A 25,712-nucleotide genomic window follows, 5' to 3' on the forward strand; every position below is an offset into this window, starting at 1 on the left:
AAAGAAGAAGTCCTTGATTCAATTCCTTCCTTCCAGGGAAAACATATCGTATCGACACTACACTTAAGTATCTACGACGTGTTACAAGGACATCGTAAAAGTTGGGGCACTACAACTTTCACACATTTATGATCGCTGAAAACTGTCAGCTAAAAAGTACTTTCCACCTTGTCATCGACACCTGGAGAGAGAGAGCGGAGAAAGTGAGGCATTCACTAACTAACTAGCGTGTCACATGTAGGGCACGTCACGCCGTGACATGTAACGAGTTTTTAAATTGCTGGTGACTTTTACGTCCTAGCTTTCCCTTTAAAAACGTATCGAAATCTTTCCAATTTCGGATAAATAAATGATGGCGAAGTAATGTGTTGTCGTCTCAGATGGAGAAATTTGGCAGGAAGCATTCTGCCGCTGTTTTTCCTCGTCAGTCAGAAATGAAATCTCTCCTCTCCTGCCTCCTACAAATATGAGAACGAAGGAAAACAAGAACAACGACACAAAAAACATCATTGATCCCAACAATGCATGAATGAAGGCTGAGAGAGAGAAAGTCCAGTCCAGTCCAACCAGTCAGGTCGAGTTGACCAACTTTCTCCTTTTGGATTGGATATTCTTCTTTGTTTCATAATATTATTGGATTGAAGCTGGCAGCCAGGGAAACATCATCTTTCTCTTTCATACTCCATATCTCGATCTCTCTTTTCTTGCTTTCTTTTTCTTCTTCTTCTGTCCATCCATCGTTTCGCTGGACGGGTCAAATCAACCGGAAGGCGGGGAGGAGAGAAAGTATGGGAACCATCGGGTAAAATTTCCTCCGAAATACGTATATTGATTCTGATACGATCCGATATTGCACGCATAATTGAACTACTTTCCGCACGGAATTGATCTCGGGAGATCGGACTCTGGAGATTGTGCACGGGCAGAAATGTTTTGGAGATGTTGTTAAGCAATTTTTTATTGAGGAGAAATTCGCCGATAGGGCTACTTTTTGGGTGAAGAAGATAAAGTGAAAGTGGATTGTAATCATTTTTTATCGGGATATGTATGAGGTAGGAGTGATTTGAGGGATCAGCAATACTTAATTTTATCTGTTTATTTTTTTATTTGGGGGAAAATTCGTAAAAAGTAGGGTTTGTTTCTGGTACTAAAATGTAAATGTGAATATGAGGATTTATAAAATCCTTTCGTGACTAGATTCAGAATTTGAGAATCAAGGGATATAAGTTGCATTCAATTCTTTTGGGAATTCAAAATAGCACAAACCATACTTCAATTTACTGATATTTTTCGAAATGTAACCATCTCAAATTTCGAAAAACAAACTTAAAACTGGAAAAATACATAAAATTTCAACTCTACAGAAAAATGCTCTCCAAAATGCAACAATAAATTAAGCCAATTTCATATAATTATATATCTTTCTCCATCTTCTTTATTCCACTCCATCATTAAACTCCATAATTAATACAACAATTATAATTACAACCATTAATTATATTACACACTTATCCCCATATCATTACCCGCAGCAACGATAAATAAAGAAACTAAACCACTATAATCAAACCTATTAATAATAACAATGACTACTCGTTTCTGGTACAATATTTGTTTAGCGCAGGAAAACGAAACCAAGAGAAAGCAAGCATTACTTATTTCGTCTCTCTTGGACTAAACTCTTTACAGAAAACAAACAGTTAGTACAGTGAGTGATATTACTTACAATAACAAGGAACGAACAACAACAATAATAATTACGCTGCCATCTCATAAAGCTAACACCGCAATGGTAAATAGGAGTAATTACTTGGGTAAGAAGACCAAGCTGGAAAAGAAGTAGAAGAAAAAGAGCAGAAATGACTTGATGACGACAAACAAGAGTAAAGAGAAAGTAGAAGAAAGGCGAAAATAATGAGAAAAGCCGTCGTCCCAGTAATCATTTCATTCCTTGCTTGATTACAAAAAGAGAAAATAAAACGAGTGGGAACACAGGGCTTAAAATTTAACGAGTATTTTAGAAACTATCTATTTCGTAACTTTCTCCTCGTTATTTTCTTACGCTAGGATTAAATTACTTATTAGTCGAATGATTGTTCATTTCATTTCTCGAGGTAAAAGTAATTTTATTTATTTATTGGGGTTTGGGAGTGGTAGTATACTTCTTTTGGTGAAGTGAAAGTTATCACTTTTTCTTGGCAGAGTTTCGCCATTTTTTGTTTAAAACATATTGTATTATTATTATTATTAGTATTATTATTATATAACGATTATTATTTCTTATCGTAATTATCGTTAGGATTGAATAATTTATGTAAGTAGTTTTTACTTTCTTCCTTTTCGTATAAATGTTTATGTATAAGCGAAAGTTATTTTTTATGAAATTTGTGTATTTTTTACACTATTATTTTTTGCACTGCCATGCACCCAGCCAGATAAAGTGTCAAGTCTTATTTTTGCTCACGTTTTATACTCGTTTTTCGTATATTTTTTCCCCTAACATAACTAACTGTATAGAATTATAAGATTTGTAACATGAAAAGAAGAATAAAGTATTGCTTTTGTTTGCTTCTTGCTCCAAGTATTATTTGTGTGCTTACTTTCTCCGTCCTCTCCGGTACTACTGTTTTTCTCTATTTTTTTCATCCCATCTCAATGTTCGTATTTGTTGTTGGTTCGTCTCTCTCTCTCGCTTTCATACTTGTCCAGCAGTAGTTGAACCTCAGTCAAGTCACGTAGGAACATTTTGTCTTTCTCTTTTTCGAGCACATAAAGAAAAAAGAGAAAGTAGTAAAGATTCTAAATCCGTGTAAAAATTATTGCACAATCTAGACGCTCTCTAGATCTCTGTCCCTTCCGCCCCTCCATCTTCATAACCTTCGTCCGGACTTTCATTAATTTGCCCATGATTTTGTTGCTGTAACGATGAGGTTAATGTTTGCCCGGCAACCTCATTTTTATTATTCCTGCTGCTGGTCGTTACCACGGGTCCGTTCCTCTTCGAGGAGGATGATGTTGATGATGATGATGATAATCCGTTACAATTCAGTCTTTCGCTTGACGTTCTTAACGGGGTGGAGGTCGAGGCAGTCTTCGTTTTTGGGGGGGCTACTGTTGTCGTTGGGGGACACGTTGTTTCTACAGGATCATTAGCATCTTCAGTCTCGTTTCCCTCCAGGATAGGCCCACACGAGCAAGTTACAGGATTTACTACGTATTCTTGAGGGACGGTGTTGTTGCTGTGAGGGTGGTGGTGTACGTGGGGTAGATACATTTGTTGATGTGGTGGATGATGATAGATTTGGTAAGGGTCGGTCCCTTCGAGGGTCGTCGTGTACACGGTGTACTCCTGGGGGTCGTAATTATTCGAGGGAAAGCTAGCCCCTGGGCTGATGTATTCTTTGGGGTATTTTGAGAGATCATAGCTAGATGAAGGGAGACCCACATAGGACACGGGGCCGGGGGGTGGGGGTAACCCGTTGAACTCCATGATTGGCCAGGACGGCGAGGACCTTGGGTTTTGAAGAGAGCGGGGTAGCGTGCCAAAGTTAGTGGTCGTATTACCCCGACTAGTAGTATGCAGGAGGGAGGAAGGATTTGAATTAGGTACTATCGTAGCAGAAGGACTGTTATTACTGGGCGGATTATTTATCTGTGTTGTGTAATAAATTCCTCCCTCACTGGGATAGTGGGGGTGGTGGTATTGATGCTGCTGGTTATAAATGGTAGAGTCCAAGCCATCCCCATCGCCCCGCTTCGACCCCGCAACCGCCCCCTCGATCAAGTCCGGGTTGGAATTGGAATCGGCGGAACTTAATAAAAATACCGACCCACCATTAGAACTCTTCGTAGTAGCGGATGTCGTTAATGTCGAGGCATCACTCAAACTAAGTATCCCGCCCCGGTCCAACTTTCCCAATACGTCGTTCCCACCACTTTCGCCACTTTCACTATGTTTCATATTCTTACTGGAGGAGGAACGTTCTCCTCCCCGTCGACGGGCTGAAGAGGAGGATTTTCCCCATAGAAAGTTTGTACATTTACACAGAACAAAGGATAACGTGGACAAGATTAAGACCAGGCCAATCACTGCCACAGTGCTTAATCCAATAATGAAAAGGTTCGGGTAGTTTGACACGAGTTGGGGCAGCTGTCCCAACCCTGACAGGTAAGAGTAGTCCCCTCCACCCCCGCTACCTGAGGGGTCAGAAGGGTCATATTTTGTAAGGACGCGAAGCGTAAAGTTGGCAGAGGCCGACCCCGCCGGATTTTTTGCGAGGCAGAGAAAGGTTCCGTTTTCTTCCAGGGTAGCGTTTAAGATGAGAAGTTCGCTCTTTTTCTCGACCGGAGTCGTGGCCGCGATTGAGGACGACGTTAAAGGTGACGAGTAGCCGGAAGGGTATGCCGAAGTAGTCTCAACTAGCAAATTAAGGGACGAGTTTGTTAGCGGGGAGCCATTAAATAGCCACTCTAAACTGGATTCCGGCACGGATACCACTTTGCACAGTAGGGACACGTTCTTTCCTTCACCTGGAATGAAATAGAGGAGAAGATATTTACTATTTTAATTAGTATCATCACCACTACCACCACCACCACCACCTTTATAATTACTTTGGCGAGAGGGAAAATTCAAAGTTTCTCTGCCACATAAACTAATACGAGGAGGAGGACGACGACGACGTCGACTTTTCATACTTTCACTTTCATCACGTCGCAAGCCTTAATAATAATAAGGAGTGACTTATCTGGCACGCAACGCCTTTGAAGGAGGAAAACTTTCTCCTCCTCTTTTTAAGCGAAAGAGAAAGCATATAATAATAACTAGTGGGTCCGTACTCGTAAAAAAAGTGAAAAAGAAATTGAATAAGAATGAGTCTCATCTTTCCTCCAAGAGTAGAGAGGTGAGGCGTAATGGTAATGACTGTTTCTCCTTAGAAGATCCCATCTTAATGTTGTAAATTGCATAAAAAATTCTCTCCTCTCCCCACACCACACTTTCTGAAAAGCTAAAAACCCAAGAAGGCAAACCCACTAATGGAGTCGAGAAAGTCCCGAAAGAGAAAGTTGGTACAAATTATTGGGTCATTATCATGCAAGAAATGAGCCTAGACTACGTTAGAAATCTAAACGACGTTAAGTTAACATTACAACACAAGTAGTAGTGTCTAGTATGTAGTTGGACTCTACTACACCACCCATTTTATTATAACGGAGAGAAAGTTTCAGCCAATTCACATCATCCACTCAGCCGGCATCGCATCGTTTTATCCGTACTTTCTCCCCCTTAAAAAAATTGCAAAGTACTTAATATCAAATCCAATCTGGAATTTAAATTCCGGTCCAGAGTCACATGTTGGGTTACGAAATGGTTTTTATTATTAACGAAGAAATTTTCCTCCGACATGCAGAGAGATAGCTCGAGATTGATGATGCCATCCATACTTTTGCACAAAAAGTGGGAGAATTATCCGCTATATGTGCGGCGGTGTGCATGTGCATGTCTCGTTTTGCTGAAAAGTCTCGGAATGGGACATAAGCACGAGAGAAAGTAGTCTCGATTTAAAAAGGGAGAAAGTGCTGAGAAGATGAGAAAGTTGGAGAAAGCATGGTGAAAGTTGGGCTTTAAAAAGTTCCAACTTTTCAATTGAATGACCCTACACGGCCTCTTGCTTACATTAATGTCAAACAGGGAACATTCACCGGGGAAGAAAGTCTGAAAATTTAACTCGGGTAGAGCGAGCGAGAGAGAGAGAAACATTACATGAGGAGAAATAATATGATTCTATTCCAAGGTTCACTTCATCCTGGAGAAAGTCCCAGCTCCACAGTCACCTACGTCGACTTGTGGTGGGCACAACAGCCTGGAGCAGTTTGAGAAAGCAAGCATAAATGCAAAATCTAATTTGCCTGGAATGACACCCGACCCTAATCTGAGAGAGGATGGACATGTAAGGGAAAGTAAACTTTAACTACTTTCAATGCTACTTCACTTTACGAATTTAAAACAAAATAATATGTACCAGTGGCAAAACAGGGAAGAAATTAAGTACGGCTTGTGACTCTCGTGTTACTTTCTTCAATTTTAACTTTGTGCACTTTCTACTTTCTCTTCCTACTTCTCGAGTCGAGATAATAAGACGGGAAGGAGAAAACTAACCACTCGATTTGATGAGGGCACGGTCCAACCGGTCGTTCCCTTTATTTGTAGATATTGGATAGATGGATGTGAGTGATAATGAAAGTGATGGGGTCGAGTAAATAGTACATTTCTAGGAAAAGAAATGAAAGGGAAACCAGAGAAGCAAGAGAGAAATCTCTCCACTGGCACTATCGAATTGCATCACCACGCCGCAATCTCCCCATTTGTCTTCGTCTTTTCAGCCCTATCATCCATTTGAAACATATGGTGTTTGAATCAGAAAGTGGATGGAGGAGAAAGTACTTTTGGTTTTGGGGGTGTCACATATTTCACCCGTCAGCCTGTTTTGCTGGGTTCTTATTTATTTATATATTTATTTATTTATTTACAACTGCACCCCAGAAACTCGCCCAGCTTAAGGTCGAGTTTCTCTCACTTTGTGGACTTTCATCCGGCACTAATTTAATTCCGAATTTGCAAACTCACCAATTTTCTGGAACATTGTTGTCGGTGAAAGTTGCGGCAGGCAAGCCAATGCTTCTGGAAAATTCAATACAAAAAAATAGTTACATTTTTATTTTATTTTTTGTTGCAGGTTGTCTCTAATAATAGAAATATGAATTAAAAGCTAAAATATGTAGTATATAATCGGGGCTCTTATTTACAAAAGGTCCCGAGCTATTAAATATTTGAATAAGAGTGCTGTTTGAGCAAGGTCACTATTTATAAAATTATGAAGAGGGACACGGCTACTATTTGAACACGGCAACTATTCGAGTTTATACAGTAGTTAATTCTAATTCCTAGTTCCCTATCGTAAAAATGTGTCGAAACATGGAGATCAATTATTTGCACAGCAGTAAATAAATTATTAACGTTGACTACCTTGAGGTAGGGATTTAATCGTGACATTCTCCAATCTATCGGGTCCATTGCATCTTGGTTCGGCGGAGGATGCCACATTGCGGTCACTCAGCCAGAGACGGAGTTCAAGGAGATGACAGTCACACTCCCAAGGGTTGTCTTCGAGAGAAAATCCTTTAAGTGAGAGGGGAAGAATGGACAAACCTTTGATGGATTTTAACCGGTTTCCATCTAATTTAAGCCATTCTAGGGATTGAAGTCCTTCAAAAGCGCCCTGGAATTAAGTCAGGATCAAAAATATTAGAAAACTTTCACCTGGAGAAAGTCGAGACAGCAACAATACCACAACTTTCTTAGCAAGACGTTTCATTTTAGACTAGCAAACTTTCACTCTACTTTCCCTACGCAACAATTTCGTCTATGCCCACATCAAGGAGAGGTGAAATCACGTAACTCTTCGCCCAACTGAAGACAGCAGACCAAGTAAAAGAAGCTTTTTCGCGACTTTCATTCTACTTTCTCTCCTCCTTATACAACATAATAAAAGAAACAAATATAGGTCGACGGCATGCCTGGAGGAAATATGACAAGCGCCAAGTCAAGTTTCTGGCTAGACTTGCATTTTTTATTCCACTAGTAATTGAATGGAAATAAATACGTAATAATTCCCTTGATACATCCACCCACGATGCGCACGTTAGACTACACGTTTCCTTAAACAAAACGAAAGGAAAGTCAAGTCAAATCCCTCAACCGACCGGAACTAACATTATGTATCATCCCACTCTATTTTATTATAAAATGTCGACAGTCGTCTTATCACGCGACATCCTCTTTATTTCCCTAAGCTTATCTCCCTTCATACCATTTCATCCCAGGCCAAGAAATCGATTCGATCTATCACGCATCACGGTTGGTTTTAACTTTCACCGCTTTTGAAATCGCAATCAACAAAGGGACCGGAAAGGATTGAGTCAAGCTGATAAGTTAAATAAATGAAACGAACTGGAGAAAGTACTGGAGAGAGATTTCCAACATCGTAATAATAACTGGTCGACTAGTGGTAGGAATTACGGTGGGCATTGTCCACTTGGAGAAAGTGACACTGATTCCTGGGATTGGGTTTTCGGCCCATTTCCTCTCCTCCTCCTCCTCCTCCTGCTACTACTGCCAAGAAGATTTGGAATGATGGAGTTAAGAAAATAATCGTGGGTCTTTCTCCCCATAGCGGTTTACTTTCTCTCTACCCCATTATTATTACAAGGAATGGTTGTGGAGAGAAAGTCGTGTCACTACATAGTAGGCGAGGAGTGAGTAGTATTGATTTGAGGTCGAGTCTGGATTTATTTGAACTTTTAGAAATGGGAAGGAACAACCAATCGAAATCTCCTCACTTCCATGGAGGAGAGAGAAAGTTGGGAGAAAGGTTTGGTTTTCGTGCACTAGTGCTTGATTCAATACCGAGATATTCTCCATCCAAGTTAGTGATGGAGAGAGAGAGGGAAAGTGTCAAGACAACCAAGGAAAGGAAATCTTGAGACGGAGACGGGACAAAACCAGGGGAAAGTGAAGAGAGAAGACTTTGTGTCTATCTCTGTCTGTCTGCTAGCTTTCTCTTTCTGGATGGAATTGACAGGAGAGAGAGAAAATCCAATCCAGAAGGGAATGATAATGTCGATTATTATGCGAAACGGAGGGAGAGAAGGAGAGAGAGAGAAAGCGGACTAGAGTGAAAGACAAGACAGCTTTTGTGCAGATTTGGTTCGTCCCAGGTTCTTCTGTGTTGATGATTTTGTGATGATAAAAGCTTGTTTAATCGAATTGTGAAATAAACAGGGTATTAAAATAATACCAGTCGGATGGCTGTAGCAGGTTGACGGGCTGGCTAGTTTGGAAGGGAGTAAGCATTATTAAGATGCTGCTGGGATTATAAGTGGTAGGAGTGGATGTGCTTTAGCTAATTTAACCAGAAATGGGTATGGGTGTACTTTCACTGAAGTCTGGCTGTGGAGTTACGTTTACGAACATTAGCCAGGACTTTATTTCACCGTAAAATACTGGGTATTATGATGTAATTTTCACCAGATGTAGGCATTTTTGTTTAGTTTCGTCACGATTTTACTTTACTTTGGCTGAGTAGTTCAACCTCAAAAAGCCGGTATCACGCTGCTCAGGTACGTTCACATTCCTGCCAAACAAGGTAAAATTATCAACTTACCTGTTCAATCAGTTCCAATCCTGCCGAACTGAGCTCAAGGCTCGTTAACGACTCCAACATGAGAAATGCTCTCTTGCCCAGGATCGCAATAGGGTTTCCACTCAACACGAGCCGCATCAATCCCGTCATGTCCGGAAACGCCGAGGTGGGTACGTCTCTCAACAGATTACCCGTTAAATCCAACTCGACCAAATTGCTGAGTCCGCGAAACGCTCGAGAATTGATATGACTCAGGCGACACTTTGATAAAAAGATTTTTTGTAAATTTATAAGCCCATTGCGCATAAAGTGGTCGGGCGGGAGGGTTTCGAAGGAATTTCCACTCATGTCCAACACCTGTAAGAGAAAGGAAAAAGCGTTTAGTGTTTCGCTTCAGAGAGACGAAAAAAGGAAGAGAAAGTAGATTTCAGAAGGGAAAAAAATTTCCCAGGCTAAATTTTCTTAGAAAAAGCAAGTGGAGAAAATGCGGCTCCTCAAGTGGATGCATGTAGGGTTGCCAGATTGTGTGATGTTAGACTTTGGTAAAATATTTTAAATTTCTGAAATACATTTCTTGCATGGAAAGGAAACCCTGTCCGCAATATTGCAAGACACAATACGACTCGATTTGATCATCAAAGTGAAAACCTTTACCTATAGTGCATTCACTTTGGAAATTTCTCTCCGCCAACTTTCACTTTACTTTCTCCCTCTCTGAATAAAGCCAGTGAGGCAGAAACCAGACCAGCATTTATTTGGCACCTTACCCATCCGGGTAGCGCATACACACACAGAGTCGTAGTCCTTTCTACCTTGTATAGTAAAATTGGGATATTACGTTACGTTACGTACCTGAGTACCCGGGTCGATTTTGGGTGGAAACGTACGAAAGTTCCTGCAAAACAGTTCCAACATACACATGAGATTTAGCACAGACAGAAGCACACCCACTTTCTCAAAGCTACTTAATCCCTTAATGATGACATTGAATTTAGATATTTATTTATTTTACGGGGTCGGTCTAACATCAAAGGTTTGGAAATAATTGAAGATATAATAACAAATAATTGTAACAAAACACTAAATATGCGTTTATAAGGCTAAGGAGGGGAGGGGAGGTAGTGTACTGTCAACTCATGGATCTCGATGCCCTTTTGGATATATTGTAGTGTCCCATGAATGAACAAGAACCCCAAAGTGGTTTGATGCCATCGCCACATTTGCGCCCGACACACCCACTCAAAGGTGCCCAAAAAACGCTTTCACTTCAGCTTTCACTCATTCAAAACCACGCTAAAAATCCAATTTTACTCCGATTCGGAAATTTCTTTCACCATAATACTCATAGGAAGTTGTTCTCTTATATCCAACATCAAACTCAATTTTTCGAAATTTTTCGCATTTTTAAAATTTAAAATTCTGAATGAGCATTGTTGTAGTAATCAACAAAGCAAATTATGCCTGCGAAATAATCACCAAAAAAGTTGAGTATGCTGTTTGATATAAGAGAACAACTATCTGGGAGTATAATGGTGAAAGAAATTTCCGAATCAGAGTAAAATAGGATTTTTGGCGTGGTTTTGAATGAGTGAAAGCTGGAGTGAAAGCGATTTTTGGGCACCTTTGAGTGGGTGTGGCGGGCGCAAATGTGGCGATGGCATCAAACCACTTTGGGGTTCTTGTTCATTCATGGGACACTACAACATATCCAAAAGGGCATCGAGATCCGAGAGTTGATAGTACACAACCTCTCCTCCTTAGAAAGCAAATTAGGTTTTTTTAGCTAGTTGTCCTAGCTAGATTTCGTAGCTAGTTTTGCTAGCTAGCTCTTCTAGCTAGTTTTGCTAGCTAGTTTTGCTAGCTAGCTCTTCTAGCTAGTTTTGCTAGCTAGCTCTTCTAGCTAGTTTTCCTAGCTTCCTACCTAGCTTCCTAGCTAGATTTCCTAGCTAGATTTCCTAGCTAGAGTTCCTAGCTAGGTTAGGTTAGGTTAGCTTTAGAACTAGTTTTCTTAGTTAGCCCTCCTAGGTAGTCTTCCTAGCTAGCTTTCCTAGCTAGTTTTCCTAGCTAGCTCTACTAACTAGCTCTCGTTGTTTTTCCGAGCAAGGCATCGGTGCAGATGGACAAAGTGTCGCCATAAAGTAGCCTGAAGTTACCTAATAATAAAAACTAGCTTGCCTGGAAACACACTCGACGAACTGCTTTCCCCCTTTCCACTTGCAGATGCAGTCCGAAGGACACCCATCGGTGCAGGACCCGAGTGAAAGTATCATCACCACACCAATCAAGAGGAGGGTGAATGCGGGAAGTGAGAGTGGATGGTGGTCAGCCTTGCAGACCATATTTGTAGGAATAATACTTGTTTATTCACATTTGCAAACTAATAACAAGTCCATTATTTTGCCCACTTTCTCTCTGCAGGCGCAGTTATTATTTAATTCCGGTCAATTTATTTTCTCTTTGTCTTTCATTTAGGTTTTATTCACTTGGTTCCATTTGGGATTATTATTTTATTTTATTGGCGATGGGACAAATTCTTGATCCGGTTTGGTCGCAAAGAGAGAACAGACAAAGTTCGGTATCTATATTAGTTCAATGCCGTTTTGAAAGGGAGAGTCTCCAGTAAATTTGTCATTTTCGGTCCACTTCTCCCCGCTTTGTTCCATGACTGCATTCTCTTTTCGTGCTTTCTCTCCCCTACGGCTGGCTACGGGTTGGGCTCAAGTGAATAGCTTTCTCTTCTGGTCTGGTTTCATGTGGAAATGATAAGAATCACGTATCATCATCTCTCGCTTTCTCTCTAGCCTGTCCTCCAGCAGAAGTGGTAGTAGCTTTGGCCAGCTTAGGTCGGATTAGGTAAGAATTCGGGGCACTTTCTCCACCACACTTTACTTTACTTCCTTATTCACAACGAAAATGAAACGACTTTGACTTGTTCTTCTTCTCTCCGTCTCCGTTTGACCCTTGATTCCAAGTTCTTTTGGTTTTTATATAACTAGTTCAAAAAACTGGCTTGCTTTCCAATCACGTTCTCCACCTTTTACTTCATTTTCCGCAAGGCCACCTTTTCTTCCTGCGCCGGGAGGCTCTTTGCTTACTTACTTACTTTCTCTTCTGGGAGTCAGTTAGGAGGAGGAATAACTGGAAAAGAAATGAAAGAATATTATCATCATGACGGAGTAGTTGTGGATGTGGCTGTTTTTTTGGTGGAGCGAGTTCACAGAATTCTTGCAGCAAAGCTTCAAAGAAATCAAAAAAATAAGAAGCGAATAAGAAGAAATGGGTAAAAGAATATGTTGTAATAATTTCTTAAAAAAGAGGAAATAAAAGTGGAGCTGGTGGTCGTGGCGGTGGTGGCATATCGACAAGCAAGCTTACGGTGGCTACAGAGTTTTCGATCTAACGGAACCACAGAGTTGGCAGGGTTTCTGAAAACTAGAGTCGTTTTTGTGGCACGATATAGATTATCTAATTTTTCTGCAAGTTGAATAAGTTTCGCGCGACGCATGCATTAATCTGATTATAATATACAAGCCCCAGTTATGTATATATTTGGTAAATTCTACGAATTTCTTAACCCCCACGACCTCACTTTTCTTGATTTTTCGTATAAGATGTTTATAGTGTATCTGAACTCTGAGATGGTCACGATTGTCACATTTTTTCGGCCCTCATTTGATCAAAATTTCAAAGACAAATATTTAGTGGTTCAAAAGTTACAGTTAATTTTATCTCAGGCTCGCACCCAACCCCCTAACTTTTTTACACCAATTATGGTATTAAAAAAATACCACAAGTGGTAATACTACTTTGCATGAACTGCTATTGGTTGTGTCGTAGGACAAATTGCATGAAACGTAAAACACAACTGGACAAAACGATCATATACTCGGTTTAACCATGCATCTCCAATTCATGAAAAGAATTTTGTATACGAGAGAAAAAAGGCACCCCAGCTTTCTCCATTTCGTTAGATATAATATAAAATCACATATCTTGTAAAAAAAAATACAATCAACTTTTCATTAAAATATGAAGTCACGTAAAACAAATTATTTTGCATAACAATAATTACAGGAAATACACCACTTTTGGAATCCGATCTGCTCGTTCTGAAAACGCAACTGGCAACACAATCTTCCCACAATTTTCTCCCATTTCATGCATGCCTTTCCTCCCCGCCGCACAAAACCTGGCCGCCTTTACTTTCTCCCATTTCCATCCCTGCGACGGAATCCCTCATCCGAAACACTTTCCTCGAACGGAACGAAATAACAAAAAAAAGAATCCTATCCCGACTCGGGACAGGGATACCAGGAGGTTGAAAGTGGAAGTAGCGGTAACAAAACCAAACGCAGTTATTCCGTCCTGTCATCAAAATCGATAAAATAGGAAAAAAAGAAACTTTCTCTTTATCGCGGTTATGGGAAAGGGGAGGGAGAAAATGTGATGATGACGACGAGGGTCTGGTGGATTTCGGCTGTGAATGGAGTGTGAGGGAGTGGAAATAAAAGAGCAGACCAGACTTTACAAAAAGAGCAAGTAGAAGCAAAAGGGAGGGGGTGACCTTCTATTATATTCGTCTCGACTGAGACTGTACAAACATGAAATGAATTGAAATCACTGTGGACATCATCATGATGATGACGAGGGCGAGGAGAAGGGTGGGTCGAGGTGGAACTATATTTTGATTTCTTGATTACTTTGTAAATTGGATTGAAAAGTGAAAAGGGGAGAAAGTGAGTGGAAAAGGGGAGAAAGTCACAAGTGTGGAGATGAAAATGTATGAATATTTAAAGGTACAGTTAGAAGTATGTAGTAAAGGTGTGTTTTAATTTATTTGGGAAAATGTATGTGAAAGTGAATTTTTGTGTAGTCTGGAATTTTGAGTGTGTAGTTTAAGTGCTAATATTTGTTTAGTTGAGTTATGTTCAAGTTTTTGTATTATGAAAAGTTGCTGGGTAGATTGTCGTGCATGGATTTTCATGTTTCGATGTTGCGGCATGAAAATTATATACTGTGCGCTTGCATGTTCACAAAAGATATTTTTATGAATAGCAGAAATGTTTTATAAATATCATTGTTAATAAATGATATTTGAAAATGTCGCAATCGAAATTATCATTTGGGAAATATTTGTTTGTCGATATTAATTTGTTAGATTTTGTATACATTTTGTAGAAGCAAACTCCCGATAATTATTTATTCTAGAATCTAAAATACAATGAATATTTATCTACTACAGGTAGATCTTTATTTTTGTTGCATTCCTCAAAAAATCATTTGTAGTTGTTCTAAAATGCTGTAATCGTAACTATCATTTGGGAAATAAGTACCTTTGTCTATTTTAATTTTTTTTATTTTGTATAGGCAAAGTCTCGATATTTATTTATTTAAAATTTTGTATAGGCAAAGTCTCGATATTTATTTATTTAAAATTTTGTATAGGCAAAGTCTCGATATTTATTTATTTAAAATTTTGTATAGGCAAAGTCTCGATATTTATTTATTTAAAATTTTGTATATGCAAAATCCCGATATTTATTTATAAAATTTAATACCAACCTTTACCAATATAAAATATAACTAATATTTATCTTTGTTTTCTATATATATAGGTTTTGTTTGTTTTCATTGCTTTCCTCAAAAAACATTTATAAAATGCATCTTTCTAAAAATATTACAAATAATCCCAATTTTTTTATTCACATCAATCCTGCACATACATATGTCTACGATGTGATTGATGCAAAAATATCCACATAAACCCAAAAATCTTAGGGACGTCGGCATCCCATTAAAATCCCGCCGGCATACATACATACCCCTACTTATCTCTCCTCCGATTACAGCACCCACACCAGACCAGGAACAAATCCACACTTTATATAAATCCCCGATAAATCGGTTCGGTTTGAGGAGAAGGATGCGATTAGGATCTGATAAAACGTGGAAAAAAGCCTTTCCCTCCGATTCTCCCTTTTCTTTCATCTAAGAGATAAAAATATAACAAAAATCCCACCAACTTTCTCTCCGTTTGTGTATAGCTTGTTGTTTGCAAAATTGCAGAATTGCACCAATCGCCACTTTAGATCAATTCACATTTGTGCGGAGAAAAGGGGAGAAGGAAAAGTCGTTCGAGTCCAAAGCAAGGGAGAAGCTGAAACGATGCGTGAAACTCAATGGAGTGAACATCACATTTCCTTTAAGTTTAGGTCCAGTGGAACGATCTCGTAAAGCAAAAAAACTGGACCAACATAAGAAGGATCTCATACCACACATTGGTTGCTCAATACTTCACTCAGCATGGATGGTGAAAGTAGAGAGAAAGAGAAAGTAAAGTAACCCTTACTTAAAAGAGAAAGATGTATCTGTAGGCGAATATGTGATCACTAAAACGGCAGGGTTGTTTAACTCCGGGGCAGTATATGAGAGCGGGAAAAAGTGTTTCGAACAGAGGCGGGAGAAATGGGAGATTTTGGTTTGTAATTTGTTTGAATTTCGGGCAAAAATACGTGACAAAAGTTAGCAAAATGTGTAGCCATCTAGCGAGAGATTAGTCGGATTAGCTAGAAAATAGAATTTAATATGCTTTACAATAAACTTCATGAAATTTTCCGTCATTTAGAATTCGGTGGGACAGAATTCCCGAATTTTTCTCACATTTAGTGCACTTAATCCCACATAAAAATTGAACCCTGTATTCCTCCTCGTTCAAAATGGCACTGCCCCAAAGTTGTTACTCCTTCTTCTTTCTTACTCACTGTTTGTCCACAGTTTCATTTTACGACTTTATATTTAAGCCTCCCCTTACTTAAGACGGAACCAGCACATAGCCAGCCAGCCACCACTTTAACTTAACTTTTAGCTCTGATCTGTAAATTGTGCTCCGAGAATAGATAAACTTTACTCTCGTAAGTAAGTAGGAAAAGAGGAAAAGAAAGCAACCCAGCGTAAAATAAAAATTCGAATAAAGATTCCGATTTCCCATCAGATAAATAAATAAATAAATAAAACACAGAGTAATAAATTAATTTAATAGGATGTAAAATGCAGACTAGGTTTATGACCCAGACTGGACACCCACGACGAGGGAGATCATTATATTATTGCTCTCTTAAAGTGAAGGGATTACAGTTTTCTTTTCTTTTTAGGGGCACGAATCGATCCTATCGATGGGTAGATAAAGTCGTTAAGCAAGCATAGCGCAGTTTTGAACGGAGGGAACATTTCATGCATGCAGATCTTGTAGGAGAAGGAAGAGTAAGCTATCACGAGGCAGCCCGTAGGTCAGATTTATGGGTGATTACCAACAGCGAGCTGGAGATATAGGATTGTTGGATGGGTAATAATGCCACGATCGGTGGGCATTGTTTGGCTTTGTTTGATCAAAATGAATCGATATTGTAATGTGTGTAATGCACTTGTCGGGAGGAAAATGCAGGCAGGCAGACAGGAGAGAAAGCAGTATTTTTTAAGGGTTATGATTATCTAGAAGGAGAGACAGGAAACGATAAAATTAGGAGAATTTTGTTCGTGTTTTTGTTAATAATGGGGGAAGGGAATGCAATGCGTATTTATGGTTTGCGTGTTTTTTCTTAATTTCAAGAGAGGAAAGTGTGTGTAAATGTAAAAATCATGGGATTTAAATTTGGGTAAGGTAGTGTTGTTTTGTGCTGCAATTGATATTTTTTAAATCTTTAATTAGCCGAATATACATGTATTTGAAAGTTATATATTATAATGATTTAGAATATGAGTTGTAGTTTGAATTATTTTACAATTTAGTCCCAAAAAGGTTGATAATTGTTTATCATTCAAAAGTGCAATTTAAAAAATTGTCTTTTAAAGTGCGAATAGCAAAAAAATGAGCTAATTTTATTATTTTCCTGTTGTATAACTTCCACGTCAAATCTACAAAATTAAAAGTGTTAACTTGACCTTTTTACTAACTTCAGATATGTCCGGTGTAAAATGTATGATATAAAATATAAGATTCACAAGAAATTTCAAAAATCGAAATAATTCTTACTGTAAAAAATAAAATAACAAATTCTCTCACACTTATCACATCCTCCATTTCCCCTGAAAACACCAAAAGTAACATTTTCACCCAACAAAATAACCCTAAAAGCTAAAATGCTTCATAAACCCAGTGTTGATTCAATATTCTCGAAACTTTCCCCATAAATCGAAAAGCATTAAAATCTTGCCACTCTCGCTAATATCACACCACCTAATTTTTCCCCTCTTACTTCCCCTCACTTAACTTTTCCCAGTCACCCACCTTCCCTAATCTATTCTCGAATCACCAACCAAATCTAATCTGTACAAAATCTAACCGTGTCGCGTTTGCCGATTTAATTACAAAAGTCATCAGTGTTTTCGTTCCACTCTACTAGTTTAAATGTGCCCGAATAATGCACCGTACTTTCCAGAAATGTGTGCCGCCACCGCCGCCACCGACCAACAACCAACGTTTCCAAATAAATGAGGCGTGACACCCAACACGGATTTATTTAACGAGAACGAGAAACACAGAATTTAATGGAGAATCATGACACGATGTGTTTTATGCCTACAACATGCAAAACAATCGAGTTGTGTGTTGCTCTGAATCTCTCGAGAGTAAAGTGAGTGAATCGTCAGTCTCGTCATCATAAAATGTAAATCGATCCCGTTACACGACACGGAGTCATTTCCTCATTCTTTCGCTTTAAGAAGGGAACGGATGTGGATTTAAATATCGTCGTGAGGAGGAACAAGAAGGCGAGAGGAATGTGGACAGAGAAAGTTGAGAGAGAGGAGAAAGTCGTCAAATCCTCATTAGTCCCGAATTGGATATGTAGAGTGGAATGGAGGCAAGATTTGGAGGCGTATAAGTAAGATGATTGTGTAAAGGCTAAAGTGTATCTCGTTGACTTCCTGGAAATGTGTGTAACCTAGTTTACCCAGAATTGAGTGGGATATTGTATTTGGGAGGGAGTAATGGGATAGAGGAAAGGTAGGGAGAATGGTGGGAGTGCTGGGATGGGAAACTTAATTTTGCTTGTAAAATGGAATGATGTAAGGTGTCTATTTTTAGGAATGGGGTAAGATTATAAACGAGTGAAGAAATTGATGATTGAAAAATGGGATATTGGTTAATAACCTTGCATCTTTGTTGCAGTTGTTGCGTAGTTGAATGAATTTTAATTGAGATTAAATTTGTGAAATATGTATTATCAGAATTCTAATAAACACAAGTATTTCAGCAAAACTGCTAATAAAATCTATTTATTCGAGAGGGTTATTTATAAACTAAACTTTTTTGATGATTATTTCGCAGGCATAATTTGCGTTGCTTATTACTACAACAATGCTCATTGAGAATTTTAAATTTAAAAGTAGTAAAAATTTCCAAAAAGTTTAGCTTGATGTTGGATATAAGAAGACAACTATCTGGAACACGGAATTTTAAAATCCGAGTGAAATTGGATTTATTACGTGAATTTGAATGAGTGAAAGCACTCTTTCTCCTTTTCTTGGGCACCTTTGAGGAGGAGTGTTTCCGTACTTGTCAGTAAACGATTTCGATGCCCTTTGGACATGTGGTAGTCTCCCATGAGTGCACTGAAACCCTGAAGTATTTTTTCCTCCATGACCACATTTGCGCCCACCACACCCACTCAAAGCTGCCCAAAAAATGCTTTCACTCCAGCTTTCACTCACTCAAATCCATGCCAAAAATCTAATTTTACTCTTATTTTGAAATTTCTTTCACCATTATACTCCCAGATCGTTGGTTTCTTATATCCACCATCAAACTAAACTTTTTAAAATTTTACTACTCTTAAAATTTAAAATTCTCAATGAGCATAGTTGTAGTAATAAACAGCGCAATTATGCCTGCGAAATAATCTTCAAAATAGTTGACTTTGATGTTGGATATAAGAAACCAACTATGTGAGAGCATAATGGAACACGGAACTTCAAAATCTGAGTAAAATAGGATTTTTGGCGATGATTTTAATGAGTGAAATCACTACTTTCACAGTTTTTTGGGCACCTTTGAGTGGGTGTGGCGGGCGCAAATGTGACCATGGAGTCAAACCACTTCAGGGTTGTTGTTCAGTCATGGGATGCTACAACATATCCAAAAAACATCAAGATCTGAGAGGGGAAGGTGGTGAAGCTCAGCGAAAAACAGGACATTTTAAAAAACAAAAATGCATCTGCTCATCATGTATTCTAAATACTGAAAACAACTTTTACCAAATCATTCATTTTCACGATTCTACCAAAAAAACAACACTATATAAAATAAACACCACCACAATTACATTACCATTCTCACACTTCCACCCAACCAACCATTCTACCCACCCACTCATCCTTAGACTATCCCGACAAAAGAAGTCTTCTCCATTCCAAGAACCGCACCAAACCGGCAACCAGCGAACGAGCCATCTATTAAGTACGGTAATTCTTTCACAGGAAGAAAAAAAAGCGAAAGTATTTCTAAAACTTTGCAACCTAAATGTGATTCTAAGTGAAAGTGAGGTTGTCTTTATATTCCCCGAATTTCATTAAACTCTCTCCGGTGTTTGTTTCTGATGATTCGCCTGCTTTCCCTGCTCCTTTCTCTCTCCAGGGAAAGCATTGGCATGAGAACAGGTCGGTAGCCCATTAAAAATAAATAATGCATACATCTCGTCCCAACCCAGTTTCAGTTCCTCACGAATCCACACATTGCACGTACCACCTATCTATCCGGAACTAACTTCATTTTGCAGAGTGAGAGCGAGAAAGAGAAAGCAAACTTTCACCAGAATTTTCACCGAAAATAATGTTTCTCTCTTCGAGTATGTTGTTTACTTTCAGCTTAGTTTCTTATTTCCTCTAAATTCACTTTCTTTCTTTCTCTCTTTACTTTCTCCCATCGCATCACCATCTTAACCGGGAAGACTGGACTGGACTGGTAATAAGTAAATAAGCGTAAACCATTCCACTAATCGGTAGAGAAGATCGGACATTATTTGCAGCTCAACTTTCTTCTTCTTTTCCTCCTACATTCTCCCAGGGCAGGCACGAACATGGGAAAAAAAGAAGAACGCACAGATATCAATGGGAGAACGCGGCTTAATCTCTTTTTCATCACGAGATTAACAAGGGGATCTTGATCGACTTCTTCTTTTTTTCAATCTATACGTATTGTGTGAAAGTGAAAGTGGAGAGAATGCGTTCCCGAAAAAAATATCACTTTTACTTTCACCCTTTCAGAGTATGATGATGACTTTCACTCCCAGAATCCCATGCACAGCACACACAACAATACAATTCAAAGGGGCATTATTATCCCCCCGAAAAACAAATGAGAATAATTCATCCAAAGACAAAAGACCAATGTGTCACTGTCACTTATTTGACTAGGCTCCACGGACTAGCAGAGGGAGAGACCACTGGTAACATAACACGAGGACGGAGAGAGTGAGACCTACTTTCACTAACCCACCCACTCTACTCCACTCTGGTATAAAGTCCGGTACGCAGTTTTGGCGAAATAAGTTGCAAAATGTCACGAATTCTAGTTCCGTGGAATGTTTTTGTGGAGAGCGAGAGTAGAGAGAGCTTGCTTTTGCTTCCTTGTGTAGGGCACTATTTTACCCTAGATTTTTCATCTTCTAATGGAAGTCTAAACTTTCACCATCATGAATGAAAGAGAAAGGCCAACTTTGCGAGAGAGAGGATAAAATAAAGTGAAAGGCACAATTCTTGAGTTGGAATAGGACACATAAATTGTTATTTTTTCACTTTGAGCAAGTAAAATTGTAGTGTTATTAGTGAGTCTGGAGAATAAAAACATGTGTAGAAATTGTGAGATAAAGGAAAAGTGGGATGGAAATTTTTATTCAAAGTTGGCAAAAATTGAGACAAAACAAAACAATAAGGGAAAAATTGATTTAGACAATGCTCATTGTTGTATATTTTAACAAGTCAAGTTTAGAAATGAAAAAATACTAATTTATGTTTGAGATGAATTAAAATAAATTGATAATACAAATTTCGTAAAATTTTAGGTCACAAAGTTAAATAAATCTGATTTTTCATTCAAAATATGAACTTCCTACAAAAGAAGCTATAGGCACAAAAATTATTCAAATAACCAAATTTTTACCTCAAATATTTTTACAAAAGAATTCAAAAACCATTTGTGCCTGGATTTTTCTTCCAGATCCAAAATTTCTGATCCGACTGTGGCCCATAATATGAAAATGTCACTCCCCAACCCGACATCCCACCAGATAACACTAACAATATAAAGCATTCTAATACAATTTTTCGTCACGACTTTGCTCGGACGACGTCACCACAAAGCAAAATGCACGAGAACACGGATCGCACGACTAGACAGATTACGAAGGACGAGGAGGAAGGGAAGGGTGAGGATGAGAATGAGAATCCTGTCAAAAACAGGGAATGCATAGCCCAACCAACTAACCAAACATGCCTGGCAAACCAACAACCCGTAGACTAAAAGTAACATCAATATTACAATGGTTTTGGAGAAAAGTCTCAAAGCCAAAGCTAAAGCTGGGCTTAGCCTAAACTGTGAGAAGGATGAAGGAATTATTATCTTGTACAGTGGAGAATTTAAATAAATATTGCACGACATGTGTACATTCATGTGCACATGTGTATGTACATAAATATGTGTAGGAAGTGATGGATAAAGTGCAAAATACGGGGCTCAATTGGATGAATTTTTGTGCACGCCAAATTCTCTGGTTTTATAAATTTCACAGACAATAAAATTGAATCCATTGCAGAAACCAAACTAACAATCACATTTAAACCTAACTAATTAATTGCATTATTGGTACAATTAAATTATTAAAAATTATAACATAATAAAAATATGTTATAATTTTACTTTATCTTATATATTTGTACGGCTTATCCAAACGATATTATTTTTTTCGGCACAAATGTTCTACAAAAGAATCAAAAATACCGAGTACAAATAAGTACGCCGTGTATTGAACCAGATTAAATTCAAAATCTGTCCTCGAGTGAGAGAAAGTAGAAATTCTTTCTCACATTTCATTCATTTCATACAATAAAACAACCTTGTCTGCAAACGAAACGGCTAAATTAACAGGATTTGATTGATCTCGTGGGTTTGCGTGGGGGCTGTTTTTACCTACGCGTTAAGACATCCACTTTCATGTTAAGACTTGACGTCATGATTTACAAATAGACCGGAAGTGGCGAAAAATTGGGTTGTTTGGTTCGAGGCCATGACCGACCTAATAATCAAAGAGAGAGATAACTAACTCGCCAGATTTCAACATTCCGATAAAAAAATCTCAAGCTCCCTTTTACTATTTCAATTCTAACCAAATTCGCCAACTTTGTATGGAAATGAGGCTTTCACGCCAACTTCCACTCTATCAATTCAACACGTAAAGCACATAGCTTGACATTACAAGGATTATTATTATTATTATTACGTAACAAAGTTATCTCAGAAGTAACTTTCTCTGCGAAAGAAGTAAAAAGAACTTTCTCCACTTATCTCAGCATTTCTTTCGCCTTGGTCAATTTACACTTTCATAATGAAAGGAAAAATTATTTATTGTTTTTTATTCTCTAAATTAAATAAAGACTGTGCTTTCTCTCGAAATAAGTGAAATTTGTCATTTTTTGTTCTTTAATGGTAAAAAAAGGTGGAGCCAAATTCAGGGGGAAAGTAAAAAGCGTCTGTTTCCTTTCGGCTCGTCTGCCTCTCAGAGAGAGAGAAAAAGTTGACGCGTATAAGTAAACTAGCCCCCAAATAAAACTAACTAACCAGTCAGGCAAGAAACCTACCAACTTTTGTTTGCGGTAGTGTGTCGCTTGATTAGGGAAAGAAGGCGAAAATGCATGAAATTGGGTTTCAGCAATTTTCCACTAGAATATTCTTTAAATGCGTATGAAAAATCGTAATAAATAAGCCCCGTTTCTCACGGGGAGAAAGTTTTTTGTGGAATTTAAAAAAAAATATTTTATGGTATTATTCCAATAGAAGTAATTTGTCAAACGTAACTAAACAATATAAATAGTAATTTGTCATAATTGTTAACCAAAATTAACCTTAACTGAATTTAACCTTTACCAAAAATGTTATATAAAACTTGCACACACTTAAAACGACATTGGCACGTAACCCATTCAAAAAATGAAGCCTGAATTTTAAAATCCAACCTTTCCACGAAATAAAATTTCGAAATATCTATCCCCGAAAATTCCCATCACAAAACAAAACTTGCACCATTTCCCCACCCACGGTTACGAAACCCTATCACATTTTTCCTGTACAAAGATGCGATCTCCCTTTCACTTTCTCTCTCTCCCTACCCGCCACCCTCTCTTTTTTGAGGACGGAGACTAATTATTCCGACAAGAGTTACTTTTTGAACATCATACATCATTCGTTATCTCTTCACAAAACTTTCTCTCCCGTTGCACGACTTTTATTAATCGCTCTTCCTCCACTATCTATCTGTACATATAGTTTTCCCCAACTTTCCCCTGGACTTAAACGATGGCACGTACCGTATCTGTACGCTTTGACGGAAGGAAATATCCCCATAGACACACACACACACGCCGACTAGTATAATACCCGGAAGTGAAAGTGGTGGTGGTGGTGGTGGTTTTAGATGTGGGATTACTATATTTGGACGCTCAACTTTTAAAATTGGAGGTCCCCTTTTATTTGTATTTGCTTACTTTCACTCTACACAAGGACACATATCGGATTATTGAGCACTATTTATTCTGGGTGCAATATATTGGATTATTTGAGACCGACCGACGAGGGGAAAAGAGAAAGTTATTTATGGGATCAAATATTTAAGCTTTATTAATTCTCTTCTGCCCTAAGTTTCTGTGCGCAATCCACTTTCCAATTATTTCAGAACTGAAAAGCACAAGGGAACGTATTGCCAGGAATTGGAATCAGATAGGATTATTTAAAGTATTTGGGAGGGTAATAAATAAATCGGTTTAAAATTGGTAACGAGTAATGGAAGGTGTTACACATTTTATGGAGGTGATAACGACGTGATTAATTAGAATATTGGGGAAATGAGCAATAAATAAATAAATGGTGAGGAGGGAATTAAATTAAGTGAGGGTGACGTTAATTGAAAGACCGGGAGGGCACGGAGGGGTGAAAGGGAGGAGGAGGAGATGCGATGGCAGGCAGAGATAAGTGATAGATTGACAGGTGAAAGTGGACTGGATGAGATCCGGGATTAAAATGAGTTTCATTGCGAAATGCGCGTTTCGCAATGAAAGGATTTTAGCGAAAGGTGGATGGATGGTTGAGGAAGTGGGGAAATTGGGCAAAGCTTTCTTAATTGGGGGACGTTTGGTGAAATTAGTAGGAAGATAAGATTAATTATATCAATCGGTGCACATATCTTACTCATGCGTGGAGTAAGTGTGTGTTGCGAAAAACAATGCAGAAAATAACGTATCGATTGATATACATAGAATAAAACTAGTCTTTTATTTTTCGTAGAAAATAACAAAAACGACGTCTAACAACTTTCGTTTGCAACACGATATTAGTAGAGGCTTAAAATATCACAGATTTATACAATGAAAAAATATATTCTTTAAATTGCCAAAAAATTTGCACAAAACATATTCCTGTAATCAAACACAGACTTCCACTTACAAGATACACATGCAGCAAGAAAAATCCGCAGTTACACACATAAAAAACGCACATGTTCTTCTGGTACAGCAAAAAATAAAATAAGGACAAGGCTACGAATTGCGAATCTGAGACAACGAACGGATTTAGTTGTTTTGTTTTGTTGTTACCTTTGGGAAATGGTATAAATCCAAACCCGAGAAGCAGACATCCCGTAAAGATTGACAAAGTAGAAAAGTACATTACTTTCTTTTTATTTGTGTCACTTTCTCTCTCACTCACTGCCACAAATTTCGCCCCGGTTTATTTGTCACTTTCACTTTTCACAACGAACCAAGAAGAAAAAAGTAAGATAACTTTTACTTTAAGATTTTTTATCGGTTGCCGGTTTTGCGGTGGTGAAATAGGATTTCATTTAATTCCAAGTTTTCTTTTGCTACACATATGATGATGACATGTCACGTGTAAGTTTTTTTCATAAAACAGAAGTTTAGGTAAAAATTATTTTTAGAAGAATAACAAAAAAAATCAAAATCACTCTCACAGGAAGAAATTTTCATATAAGTATTTCTTTAAAATTATTATTTCTACACTCTCACAATTTTATTAGAATTGTTAAAAAACTTAATTGTGTCAACGAATTTTGAATATTTTTTTGTCTATTTTTTTGTCCCGGTTTTTACCCATGAAAAAAAGGTAAGAATTTCTATCCCACCCGGATCCGGGTATCGTTTCGACTGTATACCTGCTCTCTGTAAAAAGGATCGAATCAGACTGAACTCCAGTTTGGGATGGAATACCCGTTTTATTTTATTCTGCCCGTC

General features: G+C 38.2%; 1 protein-coding gene across 1 annotated transcript; it reads right to left on the reverse strand.

Annotated features, from left to right (window-relative positions):
* Positions 1–1,417: 1,417 nt before the first annotated feature.
* On the reverse strand, positions 1,418–25,436 carry LOC110853596. The gene is made up of 7 exons (XM_022101881.2): positions 25,059–25,436; positions 11,379–12,341; positions 10,056–10,098; positions 9,225–9,560; positions 7,028–7,280; positions 6,629–6,682; positions 1,418–4,530 (listed from the first exon to the last, which is right to left on the reverse strand). Exons 2-7 carry the CDS (start codon positions 11,540–11,542, stop codon positions 2,840–2,842), a joined length of 2,541 nt encoding a protein of 846 aa, XP_021957573.2. The 5' UTR covers positions 11,543–12,341; positions 25,059–25,436; the 3' UTR covers positions 1,418–2,839.
* Between the last annotated feature and the right edge of the window lie 276 nt (positions 25,437–25,712).

The sequence above is a fragment of the Folsomia candida genome, unplaced genomic scaffold (assembly GCF_002217175.1).
Source record: "Folsomia candida strain VU population unplaced genomic scaffold, ASM221717v1 Fcan01_Sc008, whole genome shotgun sequence".
NCBI lineage: Eukaryota > Metazoa > Arthropoda > Collembola > Entomobryomorpha > Isotomidae > Folsomia > Folsomia candida.